Source organism: Bactrocera latifrons, unplaced genomic scaffold (assembly GCF_001853355.1).
Source record: "Bactrocera latifrons isolate USDA-ARS-PBARC rearing strain unplaced genomic scaffold, ASM185335v1 scaffold_8, whole genome shotgun sequence".
Lineage (NCBI taxonomy): Eukaryota > Metazoa > Arthropoda > Insecta > Diptera > Tephritidae > Bactrocera > Bactrocera latifrons.
The window spans coordinates 1,295,152-1,316,696 of record NW_017537489.1 but is presented as its reverse complement, the minus strand read 5'-3'; the positions used below and the strand labels follow the sequence as shown (position 1 = coordinate 1,316,696).

At 35.1% G+C, this 21,545-nt stretch overlaps 5 protein-coding genes across 6 annotated transcripts in view; 3 read left to right on the top strand and 2 right to left on the bottom strand.

Moving 5' to 3' along the window:
- The first annotated feature begins 617 nt into the window (after window positions 1-617).
- LOC108976698 (protein prune homolog 2) lies at window positions 618-3,574 on the top strand. Its single transcript, XM_018945952.1, has 4 exons — window positions 618-726; window positions 890-2,200; window positions 2,259-2,369; window positions 2,431-3,574. Exons 1-4 carry the CDS (start codon window positions 722-724, stop codon window positions 2,549-2,551), a joined length of 1,548 nt encoding a protein of 515 aa, XP_018801497.1. The 5' UTR covers window positions 618-721; the 3' UTR covers window positions 2,552-3,574.
- A 1,474-nt stretch (window positions 3,575-5,048) lies between these two features.
- Window positions 5,049-7,306, bottom strand: LOC108976691 (zinc finger CCCH domain-containing protein 3). 2 transcript variants are annotated; one of them, XM_018945942.1, is made up of 5 exons: window positions 6,791-6,868; window positions 6,453-6,738; window positions 5,802-6,392; window positions 5,544-5,739; window positions 5,049-5,489 (listed from the first exon to the last, which is right to left on the bottom strand). In XM_018945942.1, exons 2-5 carry the CDS (start codon window positions 6,701-6,703, stop codon window positions 5,103-5,105), a joined length of 1,425 nt encoding a protein of 474 aa, XP_018801487.1. In that variant the 5' UTR covers window positions 6,704-6,738; window positions 6,791-6,868; the 3' UTR covers window positions 5,049-5,102. The 2 variants fall into 2 exon arrangements, with proteins under 2 accessions (XP_018801487.1, XP_018801486.1); XM_018945941.1 differs by having other exon boundaries at window positions 6,453-7,306.
- Window positions 7,307-7,474: 168 nt separating this feature from the next.
- On the top strand, window positions 7,475-8,764 carry LOC108976811 (60S ribosomal protein L14). The gene is made up of 4 exons (XM_018946170.1): window positions 7,475-7,499; window positions 7,765-7,866; window positions 8,071-8,265; window positions 8,472-8,764. Exons 1-4 carry the CDS (start codon window positions 7,497-7,499, stop codon window positions 8,670-8,672), a joined length of 501 nt encoding a protein of 166 aa, XP_018801715.1. The 5' UTR covers window positions 7,475-7,496; the 3' UTR covers window positions 8,673-8,764.
- Window positions 8,765-9,013: 249 nt separating this feature from the next.
- Window positions 9,014-10,882, bottom strand: LOC108976810 (LETM1 domain-containing protein 1). The gene is made up of 4 exons (XM_018946169.1): window positions 10,608-10,882; window positions 10,017-10,520; window positions 9,674-9,962; window positions 9,014-9,602 (listed from the first exon to the last, which is right to left on the bottom strand). The coding sequence occupies exons 1-4, from the start codon at window positions 10,721-10,723 to the stop codon at window positions 9,270-9,272; spliced, it is 1,242 nt and encodes a 413-aa protein (XP_018801714.1). The 5' UTR covers window positions 10,724-10,882; the 3' UTR covers window positions 9,014-9,269.
- An 802-nt stretch (window positions 10,883-11,684) lies between these two features.
- LOC108976715 overlaps window positions 11,685-21,545 on the top strand; it is a 28,194-nt gene continuing 18,333 nt past the window's right edge. Inside the window, exon 1 of the mRNA XM_018945977.1 lies at window positions 11,685-11,842. The gene's annotated coding sequence lies outside the window, so the exon portion shown is untranslated. The remainder of the gene's footprint in view (window positions 11,843-21,545) is intronic.

Here is a 21,545-nt window from a genome sequence, read left to right as displayed (position 1 = left end):
AAATTTATTTTGACAGCAATCAGTACTGCCATTCAACGCACACTACTAAGGTTACGTTTACAGTATATTATTTTAATTAAAACAATTTCCTATAAATGTGTTGTATTGTATTAAAGTTTGTTAATAAGTCAATATATTTTCCAAAATATTATATTACGTAGGAAGGATTACAACAGCTAGAAATAAAATATTTTTATTCATTGGGTTGATCTTATTGTAATTACAAGCAAGCAAATAAAATTATAAATATAAAATAGGCAATTGAAAAATAATTTTTTGGAGAGTTCAACTTTTCTGTTTAAATGTAAAAAAATTCTTAGCAACATACAATTTTTTTCTATTTTGTAATTTTTATATATGTAAGGTACAGGTTTCCTCATTTATTAAATTGAAAATATGCTGATTGAAAAGGTTTGTGGCAAATATGTCACGAAGCAAATTTTAATATTTAAAACTTTATTTATAATTAACATCTCTCAAATAAAATAATTTATTAAATTGCTTGTGTTTGTTTATAAAGTATATATTTTAATTCAAAAGTACAGATACTTGGACATCTGGCAATATTGTAAAAGTTTTCGATGACTGATGAAATGTAAATGTTTCTTCTTTATTTATTTTTATTCAGTGAAAATAGTAGTTCAAAGGGAAAACCAAACTTCTTTAAAAATTGTTTATTATATTTTAATAATATTAAAGTAATTAAGCTTTAACAAGTGAGATGAGGTGAGCGCTTACACAGCTTAATCGGAAATTATAAATGTGTTTATAACATATGTAAAAGTGTGCATGAAAAGCAGCAGAACATAAAAACGCTGATTAATCGATTAAAAATTTAAAATGAAAGCAATGTTCTTCTAATTAATTCCTTTTATTTACACTCAACTAGTTTACAAATGGAGAGTCCATTAACGGACAGCAAAATGGATATATCAGACGCAACAACTTCACAAGGCTCAGCAGGTGTATCGCCACTGGGAGAAGATGATGATCCTGATGCCTCACAATCGCCAACTCACAGCAATCACAATATACACCAAGTACTCATAAAAGATACAATTGTTGTATCGAATAGCACAATGAAGGAGGTGAATGTTGAATTGGTAAATGAAGTTACATCGAATCTGGATAACAGATTGGTACGACCAGACGCGTTATCGTTGGAGCTAATACCACAGCGACAAAATATTGCACGTACCATTACCGTGAGTCATCCATTAATGTCACCCACGTGTTCCGAGAATGAACACAGCTCGGCGAATTCGGTGACGATGAATAATGATGTGAAGCGCAACAATTTCCCCGATGTGGTGCCGCAATACGAACATGTGCAGTCGCCGCTGCAGTCTAGTACAATAATTGAACGAAATGCTTTAAATAATACACGGGGTATTGCAAACGCACCTGCTCCAGCGCACAATAAGCTAGCTTATTTACGTGCCCATAGTCCTGATCTGTTGAGCAGCGAATCTGAAGCAGACGTATCACAGTATCACGCTACAGTTGAGGCCAACTTTCAAACGGTAGCACTCTTACCGACTGCGGGTAATGAATTGCATAAAAATACTCGTCGTATTAGAAAATCCAATACAAATGGTGGTAACGGTGGTGATGACATCTCATCACTAGATTCAATTTCAAATCACAGTTTTGACGATGATGAGGACATTGAACATAATTTGGCTTCGTTAAGCCCATCGAGTTCATTGATTGACGGTTTAGATGATGATAGTGATGATGGCGGCGTCGCCGGTTGTATAGATGATGAAGACGATTATCCTGAAGCAGTTACCCCAACACCACATTTACAATCGATGGCGTTAACGAGCAACATAGAAGGTGCATCCGACAAATTGCCGCAATATTCGGCAGCTGAAGAGAGACGTGACTCAAGAAATTGGCAAAAGATCACATTACCTGATGGCCGTACTAGAGAAATAGATATGCGCGTGATCGAACCATATAAACGTGTGCTCTCCCATGGTGGTTACTTGCAGGCTGGCGGCCACAATGCTATTGTCATTTTTTGTGCCTGCCATCTGCCGGATCGTTCGCGTGCTGATTATAACTACGTAATGGATAATCTATTCCTGTATGTGGTTAAAACATTGGAACAATTAGTAACGGAGGACTATGTGCTCATCTATTTGCATGGTGGCACTAGTCGACGCAATGTGCCGCCATTTCCATGGTTAAAAAAGTACACAACTCTAGTAATAGAAATTGAATATGTTAATTAATTTTTTTTGTTTTTGCAGATGCTATCAGCTTCTAGATCGCCGTTTAAGAAAAAGTCTGAAAAACATGTATTTAGTACATCCAACATTCTGGATTAAATCTATAGTATGGATGACTCGTCCCTTTGTTAGGTAAACGCAAGTAAATTTTCCTTTTTTTTTTAATTTTTAATAAATAATATTTTGTTTACAGCGCAAAATTCTGGCGCAAATTGGTGTATGTGAAATCTTTGGATGAGCTTGCCAAGTACGTGATTGTGGAGAAAGCTGCCATACCGGAGAAGGTCAAACAGTATGATGCGCGACATAACTAAAAAAGTGCTTACACATGGCTTGCATTCCCGCCAAAGCTATGTACTTGGCTAGCAAATCACAATTAGTGCAATAGGCAAAAAATTTAAAAGCAGCAAAAGAACACAGCGAAGTTTTTACGCACCTCTTGCGTTAGTTGATGCATTCCTTATGCGCCTTTTTAAATATTTTGAAATTATGTTCCATTTATCTGTAGCTGGCATACAGTTTTTATTATTTATATTTACGCACTTGTCGCGCTATGAACTAAAATTCTATCACTCCATTACTCGCATATCTCATACAGCGATAGGTTTTTCATTTAATTGTTTTCTTGTAACGTTCGGGATCTCAAATTTGTTTACTATATGTAGTATTGTGATATTTTCGCATTTATTAGCTTTGCTCTTCTCATTTCACATACTTTAGAGATGATACTTTCATAAATGAAAAGCAATAATTATTGCACTCGGTAGGATAGTATAAATTGTATGTGTATGTATGTATATGTAAAGGTATCAACTCGTTTACAAAGGCTTATGTTAATGTTCTATCAAAAAATGTGTTTACTGTTAAGGAGAATGAAAGATTTAACTACACGAAAGAAATTATTCATAAATAATCATATATGTAGGTAAAAAAAAATATGTACATCGAATATTTTGTAGACTTGTATGTAACTGTACTGAGCAAAAAGAAAGCACCCAAAGTCCGTGCAACCATAAATTGTTTTGGTGCCAAGCTGTACGCCCTTGGAAAGCCGGCTGAAAGTTATTATGTACGTACCTTGTGGCTTTTGGTTTTTGTAGCATAAATAATGTAAATCATACCAATATGTAACATTTTACACATGCACGTCCAATGATGTGCTAACGCTTATGTATTTCCATATATATAATATATGCATTGATTTGTTATCATGCTTTTCCTACATACCTACATATCGTATGCTAATTACAAAGATGTCGAAAAAGTTATAGAAAAAACTAATAATGGATAAATGAGTCTTAATAAATTATTAGTGTACTTTCTGCACTAACATTTAAGTTTGGAAATTATCATTGATTCTCAATTGTCCTTTATAATTTTATATAAATTTATAGTATGATTTAATTAATCATGATCAAAAAATATTTATAATTTTCTTATGATAAAAAATTAAGACATTTTTATGTTAATTTATTTAGTGTTGCAAATAATGCATTAAAAAATTATTAATTTAACATTTGAATTAATATTTTTTGTAATCCCGGAAATTTTAATTAAAAATATTTTTAATCTTGAAAATTTTAATTTATTAAACATATAATTTTATATTTTCTTCCTAAATACCGAATTAAAAAATAAAAAAAGTATATAACCAATCTTATAATTAAAAAAAAAACATATATTTTAACGCGTTTGCGTACTTCGTGTCTTGATAATTTTTTGAAAAGTAAAACTTTCTTTACTATTATTCACAAAATTTGAATGTGTAAATTATGACTTTAAATAATTAATTCTCAATATTATATTTCCTCGATATACTGAACATAAAATATGATAATCTATATTTTTTTGTAAGCATGATTAGACAAAATATTGATCACTTTTTTATTCTCAAGTATTTTACTGTGATTTGTTTTTGAACTCATCTGCAACTGTCAACGGGTCTTTGATGTTAGCCTTAAAAAAACTACTTATCTAATAATTTGCATTCAAGTCTAACAAATTCTTAGTTGTAGGTTAACTTTATTTATATCAATTATTAATGTGTTCGTTTTCTACAACAAAAAAACAATTGTGCCCCTCTGCGGTTCGTTGTTACTAGACGTGCGAAATAATTGAACTCATTTATGTATTTATACACAAAATTTAATACTCATATCAAGAAAGGTAAATTAATTTCCATTCATACATAGAAACATACGCAAATCAAGTCTAATATAATCTTTACTATTATTATTATAATTTTTATTAGATAAAATGTAATCAGTACAACCTCATACCACCAACTTAGCAACATGAAAACTTTCTACTTGTTACCTAAACCCACATATTTTCTAGTTGTAAGAAGTACAATCGAGAAACCATTTAGCTGTTGACAGTGTAAAAGGAAATGTAACGCTTTAGAAACTTTATAATCTTTGGATTTTGTGTACTGCAAATGCTATATAAATATATACATACATATATATGTCTAAGCATTCCCAGACTAATTTGATATACAAACACGCTGAGTATTTACTAACAATTAAATAAATATAATAATAGTAAAAATTATAATCACTCAAATAAATACCTTATTGATATTATGATACGCAATATTTGAAAACAAGACAATTGTTTATATTCTATATAGGCACGCATAAAAGTGGTCAGCACCAGAAACTCGAGCTTTTATATTTTACATCGTGTTTTTTTTCTGTTTTATTGATAACTCAGTTACATTTGAAAGAGAAAAAATTAATGTATGAACCTTTGAATATCGGCGCTGTAGGCATTTTAGCGTTAGTTCACAGTTACTTGCTTGTAAAGAGCAAAATTTTAATAACTTCCCAGCCTTTTAGTAGTTTGATCATTTATTTTTAATTTCTACAAGAGCGGTATGAAGGCAGGCAACGCGCCGACTTTGGGGCGCATAGGTGCTGAAGGCATTTCAGTATCAGAATCCAGCTCTTCCGAATGTGTATCAATCTCTTGCTTTTCAGCGTCCTCATCTTTTACCGTCATATCACATGTTGTTGTTGCATTTGCGTTTAAACATCTGTCAATGAAATAACGCTTTGCTATGCCCGAATTCTCTTGCGTGCTTGGAACAGCAACTTCTTTTGCTGCAGCACTGTTCACTTGTTTATTTTGCTGTTTTGTTGGCTCATTTAAAAGTTTTCGTTTGCGATTCTTGCAGTACACACAACCCGCCAAGTCACAGCTACCATTACGCTCGTATTCAGGACACAAGAATTCATGACGCTTGTTGCACTAATTGGAAAGTAATTTTTACGTTTGATTACAAAAAATTTGACTGTGATTTACCTGCTCCGCTAACTTGCAATAACCCCGTAGGAAATCCTGGCAAATTTCTGCGTTTACGCTAAGCTTTTTATGTAGATATGGACAGTCTGGGCGCACGCAAACACCCTGTAGAAAGAATTTACAAACTGGCATTTTCGCAAGCGAAACGTTATGTGAAAGCAAACAATTTGAGTTGTGGCATTCACTACGTAGAAATCTATAATAAAATTGTGAGTTACGCATATTAAAGTGTATAGTCAAAAACGAAAAAATACAAACCTTGGGCAGATAGTAACTTGGTTCTTATCATGCACTTTGTTGCACTTCCCTCTTTCATGCGCTATACATTTGCCTATGCGTTGGAAAATGGCACATGGTACATTGGTTTTGACGAAACGACGTGTGAGTAACTGCAGGCTACGATTCTTCGCCGTATTCAGATGTGCCAAGGCCAAATGGTTGCGCGTCCGCACGAAAACGTTTTGCGTTGTGGAAGCTATGTAGGTTAAACCACCAATGTCTATACGCTGGCGTTGTCTTTGAGCGGGTATTGTAGGCTTTGGTGTACCCGTTACGTTGTCCTTGGTGGTAGGTGCAATACGGGTTAGTTTGAAACCATTCTTATCTAAAACAAATTTTGTTCCATGAACAAATAGCACACGCTCGTTTGCCGTTTTGATGGGCTTTTGATTGTTTTTAATGGAATTAGTTTTTACGCTTAGAGAGGATACTCTTGCTGGTGACAAAAGATTTGACGCATTGCTAGAGTCCTTTCTTTGTAATTTATTGCGGGTGGATCGGTACAACACACCATTTATATTAAGCATTTGCAATTTTTTGTTGACAGGCAGTGATCGCAGCTTAGAGGAGCTGAAATATACGTAAAAATACATTTATTAACGGTTATTATGAAAATGTATACAAACTTACGTTATGGCATTTTTTGTTTCAGAATTTGAGCGCTGCAAAGCATAGCGTGCCACAAAACTCTTCCGTTTTAGTTTTACACCTGCCGTTGTTGCTAAAGGCAAACCTGGCCGTCGATCTAGTTTGTACTTTCCATGTGTGCTTTTTGGAGAGGCGGGAGTGATATTACGTAATAAACTAGCACCTGAAGTCGTATGCGTTCTTCTTACTAACTTTTTACTACTTAAACGTATGAGCGGCGATGGCACAGGCATAACTTTTGTTGTTGTAATTACCGCTGGTTCACGAACTATTTTTGTGCGTGATTTGGTTATAATTTTTTGTTTTGGGTCTTTACTTACTGGTAATATATTTGATTTAGTATTTAAAGATGATTTTTCCACTTCCTGGTCAGATTCACCGCATAGGTCGATAATTTCTCCATGAAGAAGCAAATTTTTTGATGGATTTTTTTTAATCGGAGTATTTTTGGTTACTAACTTCACTTTTTCGGAATGATTTACGCCATAATTTAATTTCAGTTTTTGTTGTTCAATGAGTTTACTATTGAAAAAGTTCGGATTCATATGTATTGCTGGTGGTCTATAAACACCCAAAAACAGTGGGTTGATGTGAGCACCAGATGACATTGTTTTGCTTATTACTGCATTTGCTGCGCAATTCGCCATTGGATGAATTTGCTTGTTAAAATGTGGATTAATATGGATAGTTCTCGAGGTTGGACTATCCGCTTTATCCTTGAATTGAGGCATATTAAAAACATGAATGATCTTCAATACGTTAATTATTAAATATACAAATAGACTTTTTCAGCATAATAACACAAAATACTAAATAAATATTTGACGTTTCTGACAAATGAATGTTCCCACCTGTGTGAATTTATTTGATAAATAAGTGTTTCCTAGTTTTACAAATACGTCAAATGACAACTCAGAAATGTCATCACTCTTTCTTCTTTCATCAGTTACGGTTCAGTGCAAGAATCCATGTTGAATCTGTCTTATTTGTATAACCGCAACCAAGTTTCTTTCTTTCCGGTTAACCATGGTAAGGAGACATCATAATTTCTCTCCTCTTTTAATGTTTTAATAAAAGTGTAAATAAAATGTGAATAATCATATAATGGTGCATGACTTCATGGTGTACAAAGATTCCCTTTATTTTGCATTTATTGGTGAAGGTTTTTATGTGATAAATTAGCTATTGCGAAACGACTTCACGTGGTGGTGGTACCACTTGGAACTGTCATTGAAACGTGGAGCAGAACCAACTTGCTAAATGATTTACTAATACTTCATTTATCTATTTACAGCCTTTCCAGAGGTTTGTACAGACTGGCCGCATTGCCAAATGCTCGGCGGGTCCCTTGAAGGGCCGCCTAGTCGCCATTGTTGACGTTATTGATCAAACACGCGTAAGTGAATATGAATACTTTTTCGACATTGTACGAAGGGTCTGCAAGTGATGATACGGTTCACGATAGGAAGTGCCAACTGATACATAACTGAAGCTATTTACAACCATAACTGAAGCATACCCTTAGTTCAATGTCAAATAAAAACTATTTTATCTTCTCATATGTTCACACAATTAAAAATAAAATTTTAATTAATTACAGGTGCTTGTTGATGGTCCCTTGACCGGTGTACCACGTCAGGAATACAGATTGAATAATCTACATCTGACCAAATACCGCATCAAGTTCCCCTTCACTGCCCCCACACGTATTGTACGCAAAGCATGGAAGGACAGCGACATGAAAGCCCAATGGAAGGCTAGCCCATGGTCGTCAAGATCACAGAATATTTGCAAGGTAAATTTCAAAATTAACAGTTATCTTTTGTGTGTTCAAAAAGTATTCACAACTTTAGCATGAGGATAATGAAAGTTCTTGATAGGAATTGCCGGCTGATACATATATGAAGCTATTTTATTTATTTTCTGAAAAATGTGATTTATAACTTATGCGTTAAATGTGTGGTATTTTGTTTAACAAGTTTTTTTTCTATTCCTTTTTAGCGCTCTCATTTGAATGATTTCGATCGTTTCAAGCTGCGTTATGCCAAGCGTCAACGTAACAAGTTGCTCACCATTGCCTTCAACACACTGAAGAAGCGTACCAAGTCTGACGGTACAGAGCGTAAATTGAAGAAGGACAAGCGCGAACGTATCCGTGAATTGAAAGCGCAAGGTGTGAAGAAGGGTGCTGCTAAAAAGTAAACAAGGTCTTTTAACTTTTCAGCTTAGTATGCTCGTGTACTAGTTGACTACTTTTCGGAGGAAAATAAAGTTATTTTATAGGAATAAAGAAATGTGGAGTCTTATTTCGTAGTGTTGATTTTAAGTAGGAACAATTTTAAGTATGTTTTGGAACACTATTGTAATTAAAGCCGCTCACACGACAGCCGGGATCGTTCTAACCGGAACGAACCATGATTATTGTCTGGCTAAGATCTGTTAACGCAGCGCCATACCTCAAAATTTTTTCCGAAAACTTTCTGCCGTTACAACAACAACAAATCTATCCGATGCTAAATGGTTGTAGTTCAAAACAAGTTAGGTAAATAGTGCAGTATTCATATTTATTATGAAAAAAGGTGAGGTACTAAATTTTTAACAAAAAAAAAAAAAGGAGCTAATATAATTCGTAACAAAATACGAATCATTTGATGTACATCAACAATAAAATAAACTTAAAATAATGATAACAAAGCTTCTTTCCTGGCACTTCGATATGTGCTAGGTATTTCCTTTCAATGTTTTTGCTTTATCTTCAAGTGGGCGTTGAATTACGATCGTTAGCTTTTCTTTAACCATCTAACTCTTGTCATAAATTAAGTGCCAATTATTTGGATGGTTATAACCTAATAGCACTGGCAGGTACAGGAACATGCTAATATGTTGCTCTTCAAGTGATGTGGAAATTTTTATCCAATTACGTAGCCATGCTATCATTTCTTCATGGCTAAGATTGCTGGGGTTGAGGCCACGTATATAGCACGAACGTCTAATACCGTCCGGATGCATGTTATGAACGTGTCCTTCGCGTACAATAGCTAAGTCCATGTTATGTACCAGGAACGCATGCTCCGCAAGATGATAACGTTTGAATAAAGGCGTTGGGACCCCATGCAGTTGACACAACAATTTCTGCAAAAACAAATTAATTACAACAACATTGAATTAAATGTGGGCGACGACAATGTATAAAAACAACTCACAACTTGTTTCCTACTTAGAGAGAGCAAATCGTATGGCGGTTGGGCAAAAATATCTTTGACTCTGAGCAATGACTCGACACTGGGATGAAAGCCGCTACCCAACATACCCAGTATCTGTTGCAGTTCTTGGTGACTTTCGTGTTTTTTGGTGTCTTTTAGTTTCGATTGTAGAATTCTGAAAACAGATTTATTATTTTTCAGCCGTCTTTGCAATATCGCTTGCTGGAACTCTGCCCGTTGTTGTATTGTCCAAAAATGCGAGCATAAGAAGAGCTGTGGATACGCGAAACTAAATGAAAAATTAAGAAAGTATGACAGTGTGTTATTTTTACAATATACCTACATTAACGGCATCGCCACGTAACCGACCAGCGGCAGTGCCACGACAATTAACGCAGGCGCAACTTTCATCATATCGCGAGGCATTTGCATGTAGAGCTCAAGTTCTTTACGATTGAGCGCTTTCAGTCCCATTGGTGAGTTATTCACAATGCGTGCTATCTTAAGGTAAGATTTCATATCATTGTAAAAATCCATTACGCCGTCAACATAAGTGCGATATAATTTCATGGCTGATGGAAAGTTTTTCTCCAACAATTTTTCATAATTTTTGATGTAGTCAAAAAAATGTTTAAACATATAGCCTTCGACGTTTTCTCTTGACAGCCGTTGAGAATGTAATTTTTTATCATCCTTGGCGGGTGGTGGCCATTTAGACCAACTCTGTGCAATGTCCGAGTCATCACTTTTAGCTGACTCATGCTTTGGTTCTGTTGGATATATTTTAGGTGGAACGATGGGTGGGAGTTGTGATTTCTTTTCGACAGCTCGTTTCTCCGTTGCACCACTAAAAATATATGTGATTAAATAATTCAAATTCGTTATATTTCACTTAATAATGTGTGAAGAGGAGGTGTAAATTACACTGACTTACCTTCGTTTCCGTATGACTATGACTAGGGGGGAGGCATACTGTTGCCGCTGCAGTGTAAATGCACTACTTTGGGAGAGATAAGCCGGTCGGCGCAAAAGGCGTAGCGCAAGGATCATCCCTTTAATTTGATTGTACCTCGTGCTACTTGAGTGTATTCATGCGGAAGATATCAGCTGTGGCCGCGCCACTGAATAGATAAAACACTTTGACCCAGTAAAATCAGAGAATTAATATGAATGCTTGAAAAATACCGTCCTATTGAGTAATGCGAACAGCAAAATGTCAAAACAAAAAATGAAAACAAACCACCGGGAAATGTCAAATTTTAAAGTTTTGAATATACACTGTGGTCGAAAAAATTTTTACCAATTATTTGTTCATTGTCATTTTTTATGAAACTGTTAAAATCTCTTGACATCTTGAATCTATTTAAATTAAAAAAAAACTTAAAACTTAAAAAAGTGGGTTATTAATTATGAGAATTGTAGTTGATTAACTTTTCCAACTCCTTGTATGATTTTTTTGCCTAGCTATTTAAAGTTATTAACTTTATTTGTTTGTGCAAAATGCAATTGTTTAAGGAAAAATCAGTTTTTTTTATTGTAAAAGTGTTTTGAGCACAACAGTCGCTAAGAAATTTATATAGTACGTTTCGTCTTTGACGTCGTAAATTTGAATCTAACAAAGTTCATAAAATTTTGCAGCATATATGAAGATATTGGCTTACTGAAATACTTAAACGGCAATCCAGCACCATTTACAGCGTTTACTGTACATGACAGTACCACTTTACCGGTGAAAGAGAGTGAGAGCATAAAAAGCGTTAAACTTTTGAAAAGCTCAAATTGAAAGCGCTTTTAAGAATCGGCAACTACCAACCAAACTAATCTACTCGCTGTGCGACAACAAGTCAGTTTGCTCCAAGACGTTCGCAGCTTCAGTGTAGACGAAATAAAAGATCCAACATCCATGTGAATAACGCATTCAATGGGTGCATCCGTGCGAATATCAAATGCGGCCGTTGATTACTAAAATAATTGCTTAATTACTTTTATAACGCAATAAGAATTAATTTTGTTTTGTGCTTTGAGGCTGTTTCGAAAGTACCGCAATTTTCATAAGCACTGTGTGTGAGTAAACAAGTGCACGGTTATGTGAAGTAGCATAGTTATAGGCGCGGTGTGGAAAAAAATGTAATAAAATAAAAGTGTGTAACATAAAGTTGCTGGCATTCGGTGGGATATTGTTACATGTTATTGTTGTTGTGAGCATTTATTCTATAGAATTTGCATACATCCGTCTATACATCCCTATATATATATGTATAAAAATGCATGGGTGCGTGTGAATATGTGTATACATATGAATGTGTTCACCTTGAATATACAGTGTGGCATAGATTTTGTAAGTAATAGTAAAATTTTTTTAATTCACTTCAGAGAGTATCCTTGAAAACGTGAGAAGTGAAGACTGGCACATTGCTTTTACACTTTTACAAATATTATACAATATTAGATGTACACACACACGCTTATACATTCATGTACATACGTGTGTAAGATGCAGAAACAAAGTGCAGGCGCGAATATAAATAAAAGTTCCAACAACTTTCTAGATACACAAATACACACATATGTACATATGTTTGTATATGGATGTGTGTGTACACACATTCGCGCCAGCGACTGTCAGTGCAAATAAAAACAAAGCGTTTGGGTCAAAAACGCGCCCAACAGTAGGAATGTGTGTATTGACTGGCAAGTGTTGACTTTTCTGTATTACATTTCTTAGCTATATACAAACATACAGTTATACAATAATATACACACATATATATTGTAACCATATGTGTGTACATATATGCGCACATGTGCCTGTGTCTGCTTTATATGTATATGTGCCAAGCGTTGAAACTCAGACGAGATATTTAAAATAAGCAGCGGCGCTCAGGTGTTCACCCTCTGGCCGATGACAAACGCCAACTCAGCTTGTCGGATATGCATAAATATGTTTAGCGCACACATATACATATGTACAAAAGAAGCGGCAAAACACCTGTTCGGGTTCAAATGATTGAGGCAGACAATATTCGAAGGCACTTGTGACCACTCAGAATAATTGTACGAGTGTTAAGTCCTAAATAAATGTGTGGCAAAGTGTATTTATGTGTATGTGTTTTGGCTGTATTGTAGGCCGGCATTTATGTGAATGGTCTTTTTCCAGAAGAAACATTGTCATTTGCGTATCATCGTTTAAACAATTGATTTAACATTACAATGTCTAGGTTGTCGGTGTATTTCTGAACGTAGGGTATGTATGAGTAAAAGCTGGTTGGTAGACATAACTATTAGTGTTCGCATGTTAACACAAGGGTGCCATTAAGGCTAGTAAATAAATTATTTGTAACTTTTCCACTAAAAAAGTATATTTCCAGTTCCGGTTTTAAATATGTAAGTAGCTTTTATTTTTTCTGCGTGCCATTCTAATACTTAGAATTATATAAAAATTGTATGAAAATAAAAAATTTGTATGGGTGAGTTTGTTTGACAGTTATATGCTATAGTGATCCGATATCGACTGTTCTATACATATTGGACAAATAAGCCGCTTCTTGGTAAAGAATTGGAGTGTGCAAAGTTTCAGATCGATATCTTAAAAATAGGGAATCGTTCGCGTCAAATACCTGGTTTAGTGTTGCCAAGGACTGTAGGCTCATCATTCTGTCCTATTTTTTCCGTAAACGATTGAGAGGCTATTTGATTGACAAACAAAAGGTCGCATTCTGAGAGATCATTGCTCAATAGCAGGGCACGCTTATAATAAGAGTAGATCTTTAGGTGGCTTAGCTAGAAAAAGTTATATTTACCTTCCTAGGTATCGGTGGAACTCTCAATAATGTTTTGCGGGAAGAGGTCGTAATGGCTCTTAGGAGATATGGCCTTGAATCAAACGTCAAGCATTTAATTTTCAGTTTTCTCTGGGACACAATGATCGTAGCTGTGGGGAGTGACGCACGCGTTCACCTAAAAGTAAATTGTGGCACGTCAAAAGGGGGAGTTCGAGATTATGGTAACTTGAGTTATGAGATTGTCGAATGATTGCCAAACAAAGGGAATTTGCTAAGTACCATGTATGAGCTAACTCAGTCTTATCTCGGCATCGTAAAAAACTGAGCGGCTAAACATAGCCTTGGCATAAGCCCTAAGAGATATAAAATCCCACAGTCGCGGATCGGAAGCGTTCGCCGTAAATCTGCTGTAAAAGTGAAATAATTATGATGTCACTTGGATAACACTGGCCTACAAAAAAAATTTTTGGTTTGGTGCAGCTCTGCGCGCATGAGTAGTCGGTATAGTAGGTAGGATGAACCACATAACTTATGTGCTACCAGATGTCAGCTGACAGCTCTAGTTTACCTACAATTCTCATTCTAATTTCCTCGTATACTATGTTTGTACGCACTTACCCACCACCGCATCGCGCATCACTCATACGCCCTATCAGACACTAAGTAATGTCAGCTTGTATGGTACTGTCCTGCGTGAGATCCGCCGTTTCAAATATTGGTTTCTGGCAATTTATGTGAGTAAACCAATTACACTGGCTTACAAAAATTTCTTTTGGTTTGGTGCAGCTCTGCGCTCATAAGTAGTCGGTATAGTAGGTAGAATGAACCACATTCCCGCTACTAGATGTTTTTTTCTTCTTTCTTATGAACAAGAGCTGATATGGAAAATGTAACTTGTTTTCTCGTATCAACTCACAAAAAAAAATCCAAAATTAGGTATAAAATCTTAGGCACCAAAATGGATGTAGGCCAGTGTAATAAGTTCTTGGAGAGAACAAAAAAGGCGGCTGTTGATTCCTTTTCATTGGTAGAGGTGCTTACGCGGCGGGTCCCCGACCCAGCGCACAACCTTTGGGAGGGATCCTTCACCTTTCTCACTTAAACTCGCCTCGCTCGGAAGTCGTGAGCTGCTTAAACCGTATGTTGAATAATCGTTTCAGGCCACTCCCAAGGCGCTGAGAGGACTTTCCTGACTTGCGTGAGTTTCAACACATGACTCCATTCTCCTCATTTCTGGCCACTCCTGAGTAAAACTACGCCAGTGAAGAAGAAATTTAGAGGAGCCATTGGCTAAGGTGGCGTCTCTTATCGCCAATTAAGCGCCAGAAAATAAACTCGAGCAGCATGAGGTTTCCTGTCTATTGTTGATTTTTTATCAAGCTGAGATTTTTGACATCAAATAATCGATTTATCTATTACTCCAGAGTGGAGCTTCCTTAAAGAATCTGACTATCTACTCCAATAGTAGAGCGGCAATACTAACTTTGAACATAATGACTATGGGACTCTGTCCCACAAAATAATAATGACCTATTTGGCTTCAGAAAAGTTAAGTTTTTTCTCTAATAAGATATAATACTCTTTAATATAACAACAGTTCCCATATATCCATTCATATAAGAATTTGAGTTTTATCGATTAGTTTATATGGTAGCTATATATTATAATGGACTGATTTGATCAATTGATTGTACCATTATTTTGGGGAATAACTTATGTGAAATTTCATGTAGATATCTAATAAATAAAAAAAAAATTTGCTTTAGTAGTTCGATAAAGGTGGTTCCGCCAAATAAGAAACTTCATGGTGAGAAAATAGCGTGTGTGAAAGTCGAAAAAGTCAAACTTCAATATTTTCTTTTATATTCATAACAATAAATAAATAAACAAATATGTATAATTTTAGTCGTACACTTTTTGCCACAGTTTAATCGAAATTTCGAAATTTGCAGAACGGAAGTGAGCGAACCATTGTTGTGTTTCACGAATTGATACATCATCGTCCACGTAAATTTCCCAAATTTCATAGGTAACTTTCGTTGCATTCATTAGTTTTTTATAAAAAAAAAAATCAAAATATAGCGAATTTTCATTATTTTCAATAATTTTTGAACAGCTGTAATTTTTTTCAAATTCCTTGAATTTAATTTTTTTTGGTTAAATGAAGCTTAAAACCTCTCCTTTCCAACACTATATGGTATGACACAATATAATTGGTAGCACTGATATCTCCAGCCTTCCAAAATACGAAAAGACTTTTTCGACTACCCAATATAAACGGAACTCGGCTATAATCGCGTAAGCGGTGTCTACGCCAATCAAGAAGAAGAAGAATATAAACGGACAGATGGGCATGGCTAAATCAACTGGCTCGGTTGATAATTTATGTAAATATTTTAAATAGTCTCTGATTATTTTCTGTATGTTACAAACTACGTGACGAATTTAACCTGTTCAGACTATAATAATTTTATACATTGTATGTATGATATTACTTACTTCTATATACATATTCCTTACTTCAGTCCTATGTAAAATCGGATTCACATAAAAATACATACCGAAAAGTTTTCCAAAATAGTTATTATAAATATACACTTCATATTAATTATTTATGGCATTTAAAAAAAAAAATAATAACTCCGAATTATTTGTGCGGCTTTTATTTGTACGAGTGCACAATTTGCTTTTTGTGTTTATATAGTGGCCACAGGCTGTGAACTTTTACTGTGTCTAAAGTCAAATTGTTCGAAAAATGCAAATAATATATATTTTTGGCACTGACCCAACACGAAGAGACACACCTGTAGAATGCTCTTTAACTATGCTCTGCACTGACGGAAAAGTAAATACGCAGAAAAAGATAGATAAAAGTAAAACACAAATTTTGAAGGGTGATGGACAGTTGTAAAAAGTAGATAATAATAATTTGCAAATGGAAAACATTTACTTTGCATTTGAAAGATATTTTGTGTTGACAATAAATTTTCTCTTGCTTTCGTAATTAAATCACACTCTACGATGCAATTATTTTTAATATTGCCTCATCATTCCGAACTACACTTATCCGAAAGGACATCACTCAAAGACCACTTAAGCGCACAAGCAAAAAACGCGTGGCAATTGGCGGTGAAGTGAGTGTCGAGTGTCAATAAATACATTACTCGGCTAAGTGATTGCTGCACACATACACATCAACGTTAGATATTTTGAATGCACTGCAAACTTAGTTACTCACACGCCCTGTAGACCACACATTGGCACGTTACTCATTTTATATGGAGTTGGTTACTCATACGTCATGATGTACGACATTGTGCAATGCTTACGTTTCATACACGCTTTGATGTCAAAATTGCATTAATGCCGCCATTGCATGCATATTTATTTCAAGTTTTTTGCACGCACTACAAAGTTGAGGAGACTGTGTGTAGTGGGCGGTGCGACGTATGGCGCGGTATCCAAGGTCAAGGCGTCATTGAACGTTAGCGCTGGCGGAATATGCATAAAAGCGCAGGCTAATACGCACACTACTTTTAAAACGATTTGTGCAGAATATTTATGGTTGAAATCAAATTAAGAAAAAAAAAAAACAACAAAGCATCAAAGTAGAAAGCTGTCATGCGAAGAAAAAGCAACGTTTGAACTAAATTATGCTTATAACTATGATATAACGTGGCCTGAGGAAAAACGTTGTTAAGTCGATAAAAATGCGCAGGGAGAAGCAAAACTTTAAAGAGTGTTTAGAGATAAACTGACAGAGCTGCCAAGCTAGCAATGAAATTTGTGAAATTTACGGAGATCAGTTCGTGTAGCGTAACAATGGTTCGCTAGCTGTCGTTCTTGAAATTTCGATGTGAAAGATGCACCTCGCTCTGGTCGGTCTATCGTTGAAAAAGTCGATGAAATTAGGTAAAAGATTGGCCAGGACCGTCACAAAAGTAGCCATGACATCGCTAAGGAACTTAAATTTCATCACCAAGCGGTTTTAAATCATTTAAAAAAGGCTGGCAACAAAATGAAGCTCTATCTTTGAGTACTTTGAGAATTGTCTATGAAAAATTTAATGGTCCTAATTAACATCTGTGATTCTTCGCTAAATTCTGCTCATTTCTGTAGTGAATGGTAACAGCATATGAAAAGTGGATCACAGACGACAATAATGTGCGAAAGAGATCAGGGCCCAAGCGTGGTGAAACTCAACAAATTCTAGCAAAGTCAGTTTGGTGGGATTGGAAAGGAATCATCCACTATAAGCTGCTCCAGCATGGTTGAACCATTGATTCCACATTTTACTGTCAACAACTGATGCAATTGAAGCAAGCAATCGAAAAAAAGGCCAGAAGGGCTTCGTCTCTAGCGGAAAATTTGCAAAAACTGGTAGATCTAAATGTTATATATTTGGTTCATTAAAATTCATTATAAATAAAAATTAAAAAAAAAAATAGTTGAAGTTTGATTAGAAATACGTAAAGACTACCCATATTAAAGTGTACATTTACATAGCAGACATATATTTCACGGATTCCATTTTTATGTTATAAGAATGTCAGACGGTTTTTCATAACAAATATATACTTGAATGTTTGACGCTGCTTCTTTTTATTGTTATTTTATTTTCAGATAATATTTTGGCCGGGTTTTGAAACCGCAAGCTTCTCACAACGCTATCCCTATGTTATTATTGTTGATGTCTTAACAATGTAAAAACTTTAAGCTATTTGGCTCTTAAACTCAAATCCATTTCATTTTGATCACTTTGCCAAATTCGTGTCTAAAAGTGTATTACATTTAAAAGCATTGCACCTACTGACCTCCCTGCAGGGCATGCGTTCTCCTACATACTTGCATAAGCATAAATATATGATATATATGTACAAATAGTGCAATGTTTTTTAACAATAAAATAAGCACGTACTCGGTAGGGAGGTTTACAATTGCGTGGGTGCTTATTTGAATGCCACATAATATTGCAGAGCTGCATTTCTGCAGCATAGCACCGTTTGACGCTTGTCCACTTGCCCTTGTTTATGCCTTTGTGTCACACAATAAAACTAATATATATGTACGATGCATAAATGCCTATGTACATAGTATATAAACAAAGCAGAATGTTCATTTATTTGTACACAAGTTAAAGTGGAAATAAACTAAATGTGCGATTGCGTTGGCGCGATGACGGCAAACAATGCAATACAAAACATTGGAAACGATTTAAAATTGCATTCTTGTGCCATTACTTTGTGTTGTTCTTAGCTTAACTGTATTATAACTTTTAAATTTTTCATTGAAAATAATATTTTGCATTTTTAGATTTTATTATATGCAATTGTGCTTGTAATTCTCATCACGTTCACTTATAAGCACTTAGTGGGAGATTGTGGACGCTTAGATTACTTATTTAATTCGTGAAAAGTTTGATTTTTCACACTAGAGCTTAATGATATATGATCTAAGATGGATTGTAAAGTTTTTTGTAAGCTTTGTCAGATGCTAATTGCCCAAGTGATAAGTTAGGGTAGGTTGATTTGGTAGGCCAATAAACCACGCATAGACCGGTTTGGTCCTTTGCAATACCAGATGGAGTTCACTTGCTAAGTCCAAATCGTATAAGATGCCTGCGCCTAGCGCTAATTTTAACAGACTCTGCGGCCTCACTGTCGATACCTCCTACAGTGCATTATATTGTGGAGATCCCAGATGCTTACAGCGTAGTCTTGCCATTATGGGACAAGTACACAAGAAATGCTCCATTGTTTCTCTGGTGCCCTGCTCTAGGCATTTCCTGCAGTCTTCTCTATCTATCAGCCCCATTTTGTGGGCGTGTGTCGCCATCAGACAGTGACCAGTTAGTAGTCCTATCATGCTCATATAGTTTCTTCTGTCTTGTGGAATCAGGAGTTCTGTGTACTTCCGATGTACCATATTGTTACTTACTTCTGGCACTACTTTCCACTGCCGCCTTGCATCCCAAGACACAACAGCCAGTATGTGATACGAGGTTACTGTCTTGATTGCTACTTGGCTGTCTACCGTAGATGTTGACTCTGGAATTACTTGCAAGAGCATTAGAGATCAGCTGCACGACTTTCAATAGCAAAGACCTCAGCTTGAAATGTTCCCGCACCAACTCCATCGTATATTTTCGAGTCATCATTATAGATCGAACTATGCCCGAAGGTTTTATATGTAAATTCTCCCGCAGCCAGTAGTCCATTCTGCCGATTTTGCTGCGCAGTTTTCAGCGAATAAGTCTATAGGTGGCAGGTTTAGTGCCACTTCACGCATATATTAAACGTTGCTAGTTTTCCAACCAGAATGGAATTCATATGAATTTTAGTTAGATTCAGTATGTGTATTTTTAAACAAAACATGTTTTATTCTCCTTTGAATTTTGTACCGTTAATGTCTTTGCAAAAACTTTCTGTAGTGAATAAATCGAATATACGTTAGACTCGGTATGGGTAGTTTCCACTTGCAAGTCAGAAAAAACGAATTTTTGAAGAGGCACTTTAAATAATTTGTAAATAAAAATAATGTACTTTTACAGAATCCATTTGGATTCCCTTGATCCTTGAAAACTACTCAAAATTTTGATTTTTAACAAAATGGTAGCTTCGCTTTCCGGATTAGTTTACTTCACGGAGGATATGCTTCAGCATGACCAAGAATGACCTTTCTCGAAGCAAGTTGGAACACCCAGAGTGGAGCTTAGAACAGAAATATATGCTTTATCGTCATTTTCCAGCAGTGCAAATTCTAACTAAATACTGTTCGTAATGATAAGTTTCGCTGTTCGAATATTATTTTCAATATTAATTTGAAGCTGTTAAACGTTAATAACTCAAAATGATTCATCCAAATTCCGGTTGAGCTCCCGATTTTGTTCAGAATGAGTCACAGGCGCATAAATCTTCCAGGCATTTCATATTTTGAAATATAGGTGCTATTCGAAAGAATATTTGAAGCCGTAAAATACAGTATATGCTCGATGCATGAAATACTCTCGATTTGTTACAAAAAAAATCGAATTACGAAAATAAAAATTATAGTTTTTGCATAAAATTCAAAAAAAAAAAATTCAATCCAAAAATTAAGTTTTTATGTATTTATATGTACAAATATCATTAAATTTATGCCATAACTCTGAAATCTCGTTTTGAGTGAAAAAAATTGCATCTTAGATTTTTCTACTATAATTGCATGAAAGCTCGTGCTCGTCGTATGAATCTACTTTATTATCAAAGCAGTATAATTTTAAGCGTATACTTTCCATTTCTGCCCATATTTACCTTCTTCTATGCAGCTAATCCAATATTTTCTTCGCAAATACTTTTTTAACACCTCATACACACCCGTAAAAATTTTCCTTTTTTTTGTTTTTTTGTTACTACTTTCCGAAAACATGTCCGGTGTGAATGTTCTTCAAACCATAAACAGAATCGTTTGACATGACTGACATTAGTTAGCATGCGGATATGAGTTCACACAAACAAATACCATACATAAGCCAAACTGGCGATAGCAAACTGGCGAGAGTGAAAAATGATAGCATACACATGCAGAAGTGTTTATTTCCTATTCATGGAAGCTGCTTTTGAGAATATTCCTCAGCGCAAGCATATGCACACACACGCATATCTAATTACTTGTCAGCTGTCAGCTGTGTGTGCTTTTAAGCTAACCTCAAAAGTGGCACTACGGCATATTTGTATATTAGCCTAAGTATGTGATTTTATTTCGAAAAATAGAAATGTGTTCCGATAACTTCGCTGATTTATAACATCACACTAATGGCTTTTGTAAGGAGTCAATAGTGGCCTTGACTTGTTGTGGCCACGAAAACAAATACGTTGGTAAATAACAACCTTTTTTTATGGAAAATGAAACATTGCAAACGAAAAGTGCTTAATACCATTGTACTAAATATTAATGAAGAACATGAACAAGCATTTTATAAATATAGGTAATTAAGTGAGTTAAAAAGAGAATTTAAATAAATAAAGGTTATTTTTGTTATAAGATAGCTAGTCAAGGTCGGCACTATTGTTAACTTTACAGAATTCCGGGCGTAGTTTGGGAAAATGTCA

Excerpts from the sequence above, each read along its gene's own strand:
- LOC108976810 (XM_018946169.1), bottom strand. The coding sequence starts at position 10,723 with ATGATCCTTGCGCTACGCCTTTTGCGCCGACCGGCTTATCTCTCCCAA. Across the intron at positions 10,521-10,607 it reads ATAGTCATACGGAAACGAAG|TGGTGCAACGGAGAAACGAG; the intron begins GTAAGTCAGTGT and ends ATATATTTTTAG. Across the intron at positions 9,603-9,673 it reads CTCTAAGTAGGAAACAAGTT|AAATTGTTGTGTCAACTGCA; the intron begins GTGAGTTGTTTT and ends TTGTTTTTGCAG.
- LOC108976811 (XM_018946170.1), top strand. Across the intron at positions 7,867-8,070 it reads ACGTTATTGATCAAACACGC|GTGCTTGTTGATGGTCCCTT; the intron begins GTAAGTGAATAT and ends AATTAATTACAG. Across the intron at positions 8,266-8,471 it reads GATCACAGAATATTTGCAAG|CGCTCTCATTTGAATGATTT; the intron begins GTAAATTTCAAA and ends ATTCCTTTTTAG.
- LOC108976691 (XM_018945941.1), bottom strand. The coding sequence starts at position 7,201 with ATGCCTCAATTCAAGGATAAAGCGGATAGTCCAACCTCGAGAACTATC. Across the intron at positions 5,740-5,801 it reads CAAGTTACTATCTGCCCAAG|ATTTCTACGTAGTGAATGCC; the intron begins GTTTGTATTTTT and ends ATTTTATTATAG. Across the intron at positions 5,490-5,543 it reads ATTGCAAGTTAGCGGAGCAG|TGCAACAAGCGTCATGAATT; the intron begins GTAAATCACAGT and ends CTTTCCAATTAG.
- LOC108976698 (XM_018945952.1), top strand. Across the intron at positions 2,201-2,258 it reads CCATTTCCATGGTTAAAAAA|ATGCTATCAGCTTCTAGATC; the intron begins GTACACAACTCT and ends TTGTTTTTGCAG. Across the intron at positions 2,370-2,430 it reads ATGACTCGTCCCTTTGTTAG|CGCAAAATTCTGGCGCAAAT; the intron begins GTAAACGCAAGT and ends TTTTGTTTACAG.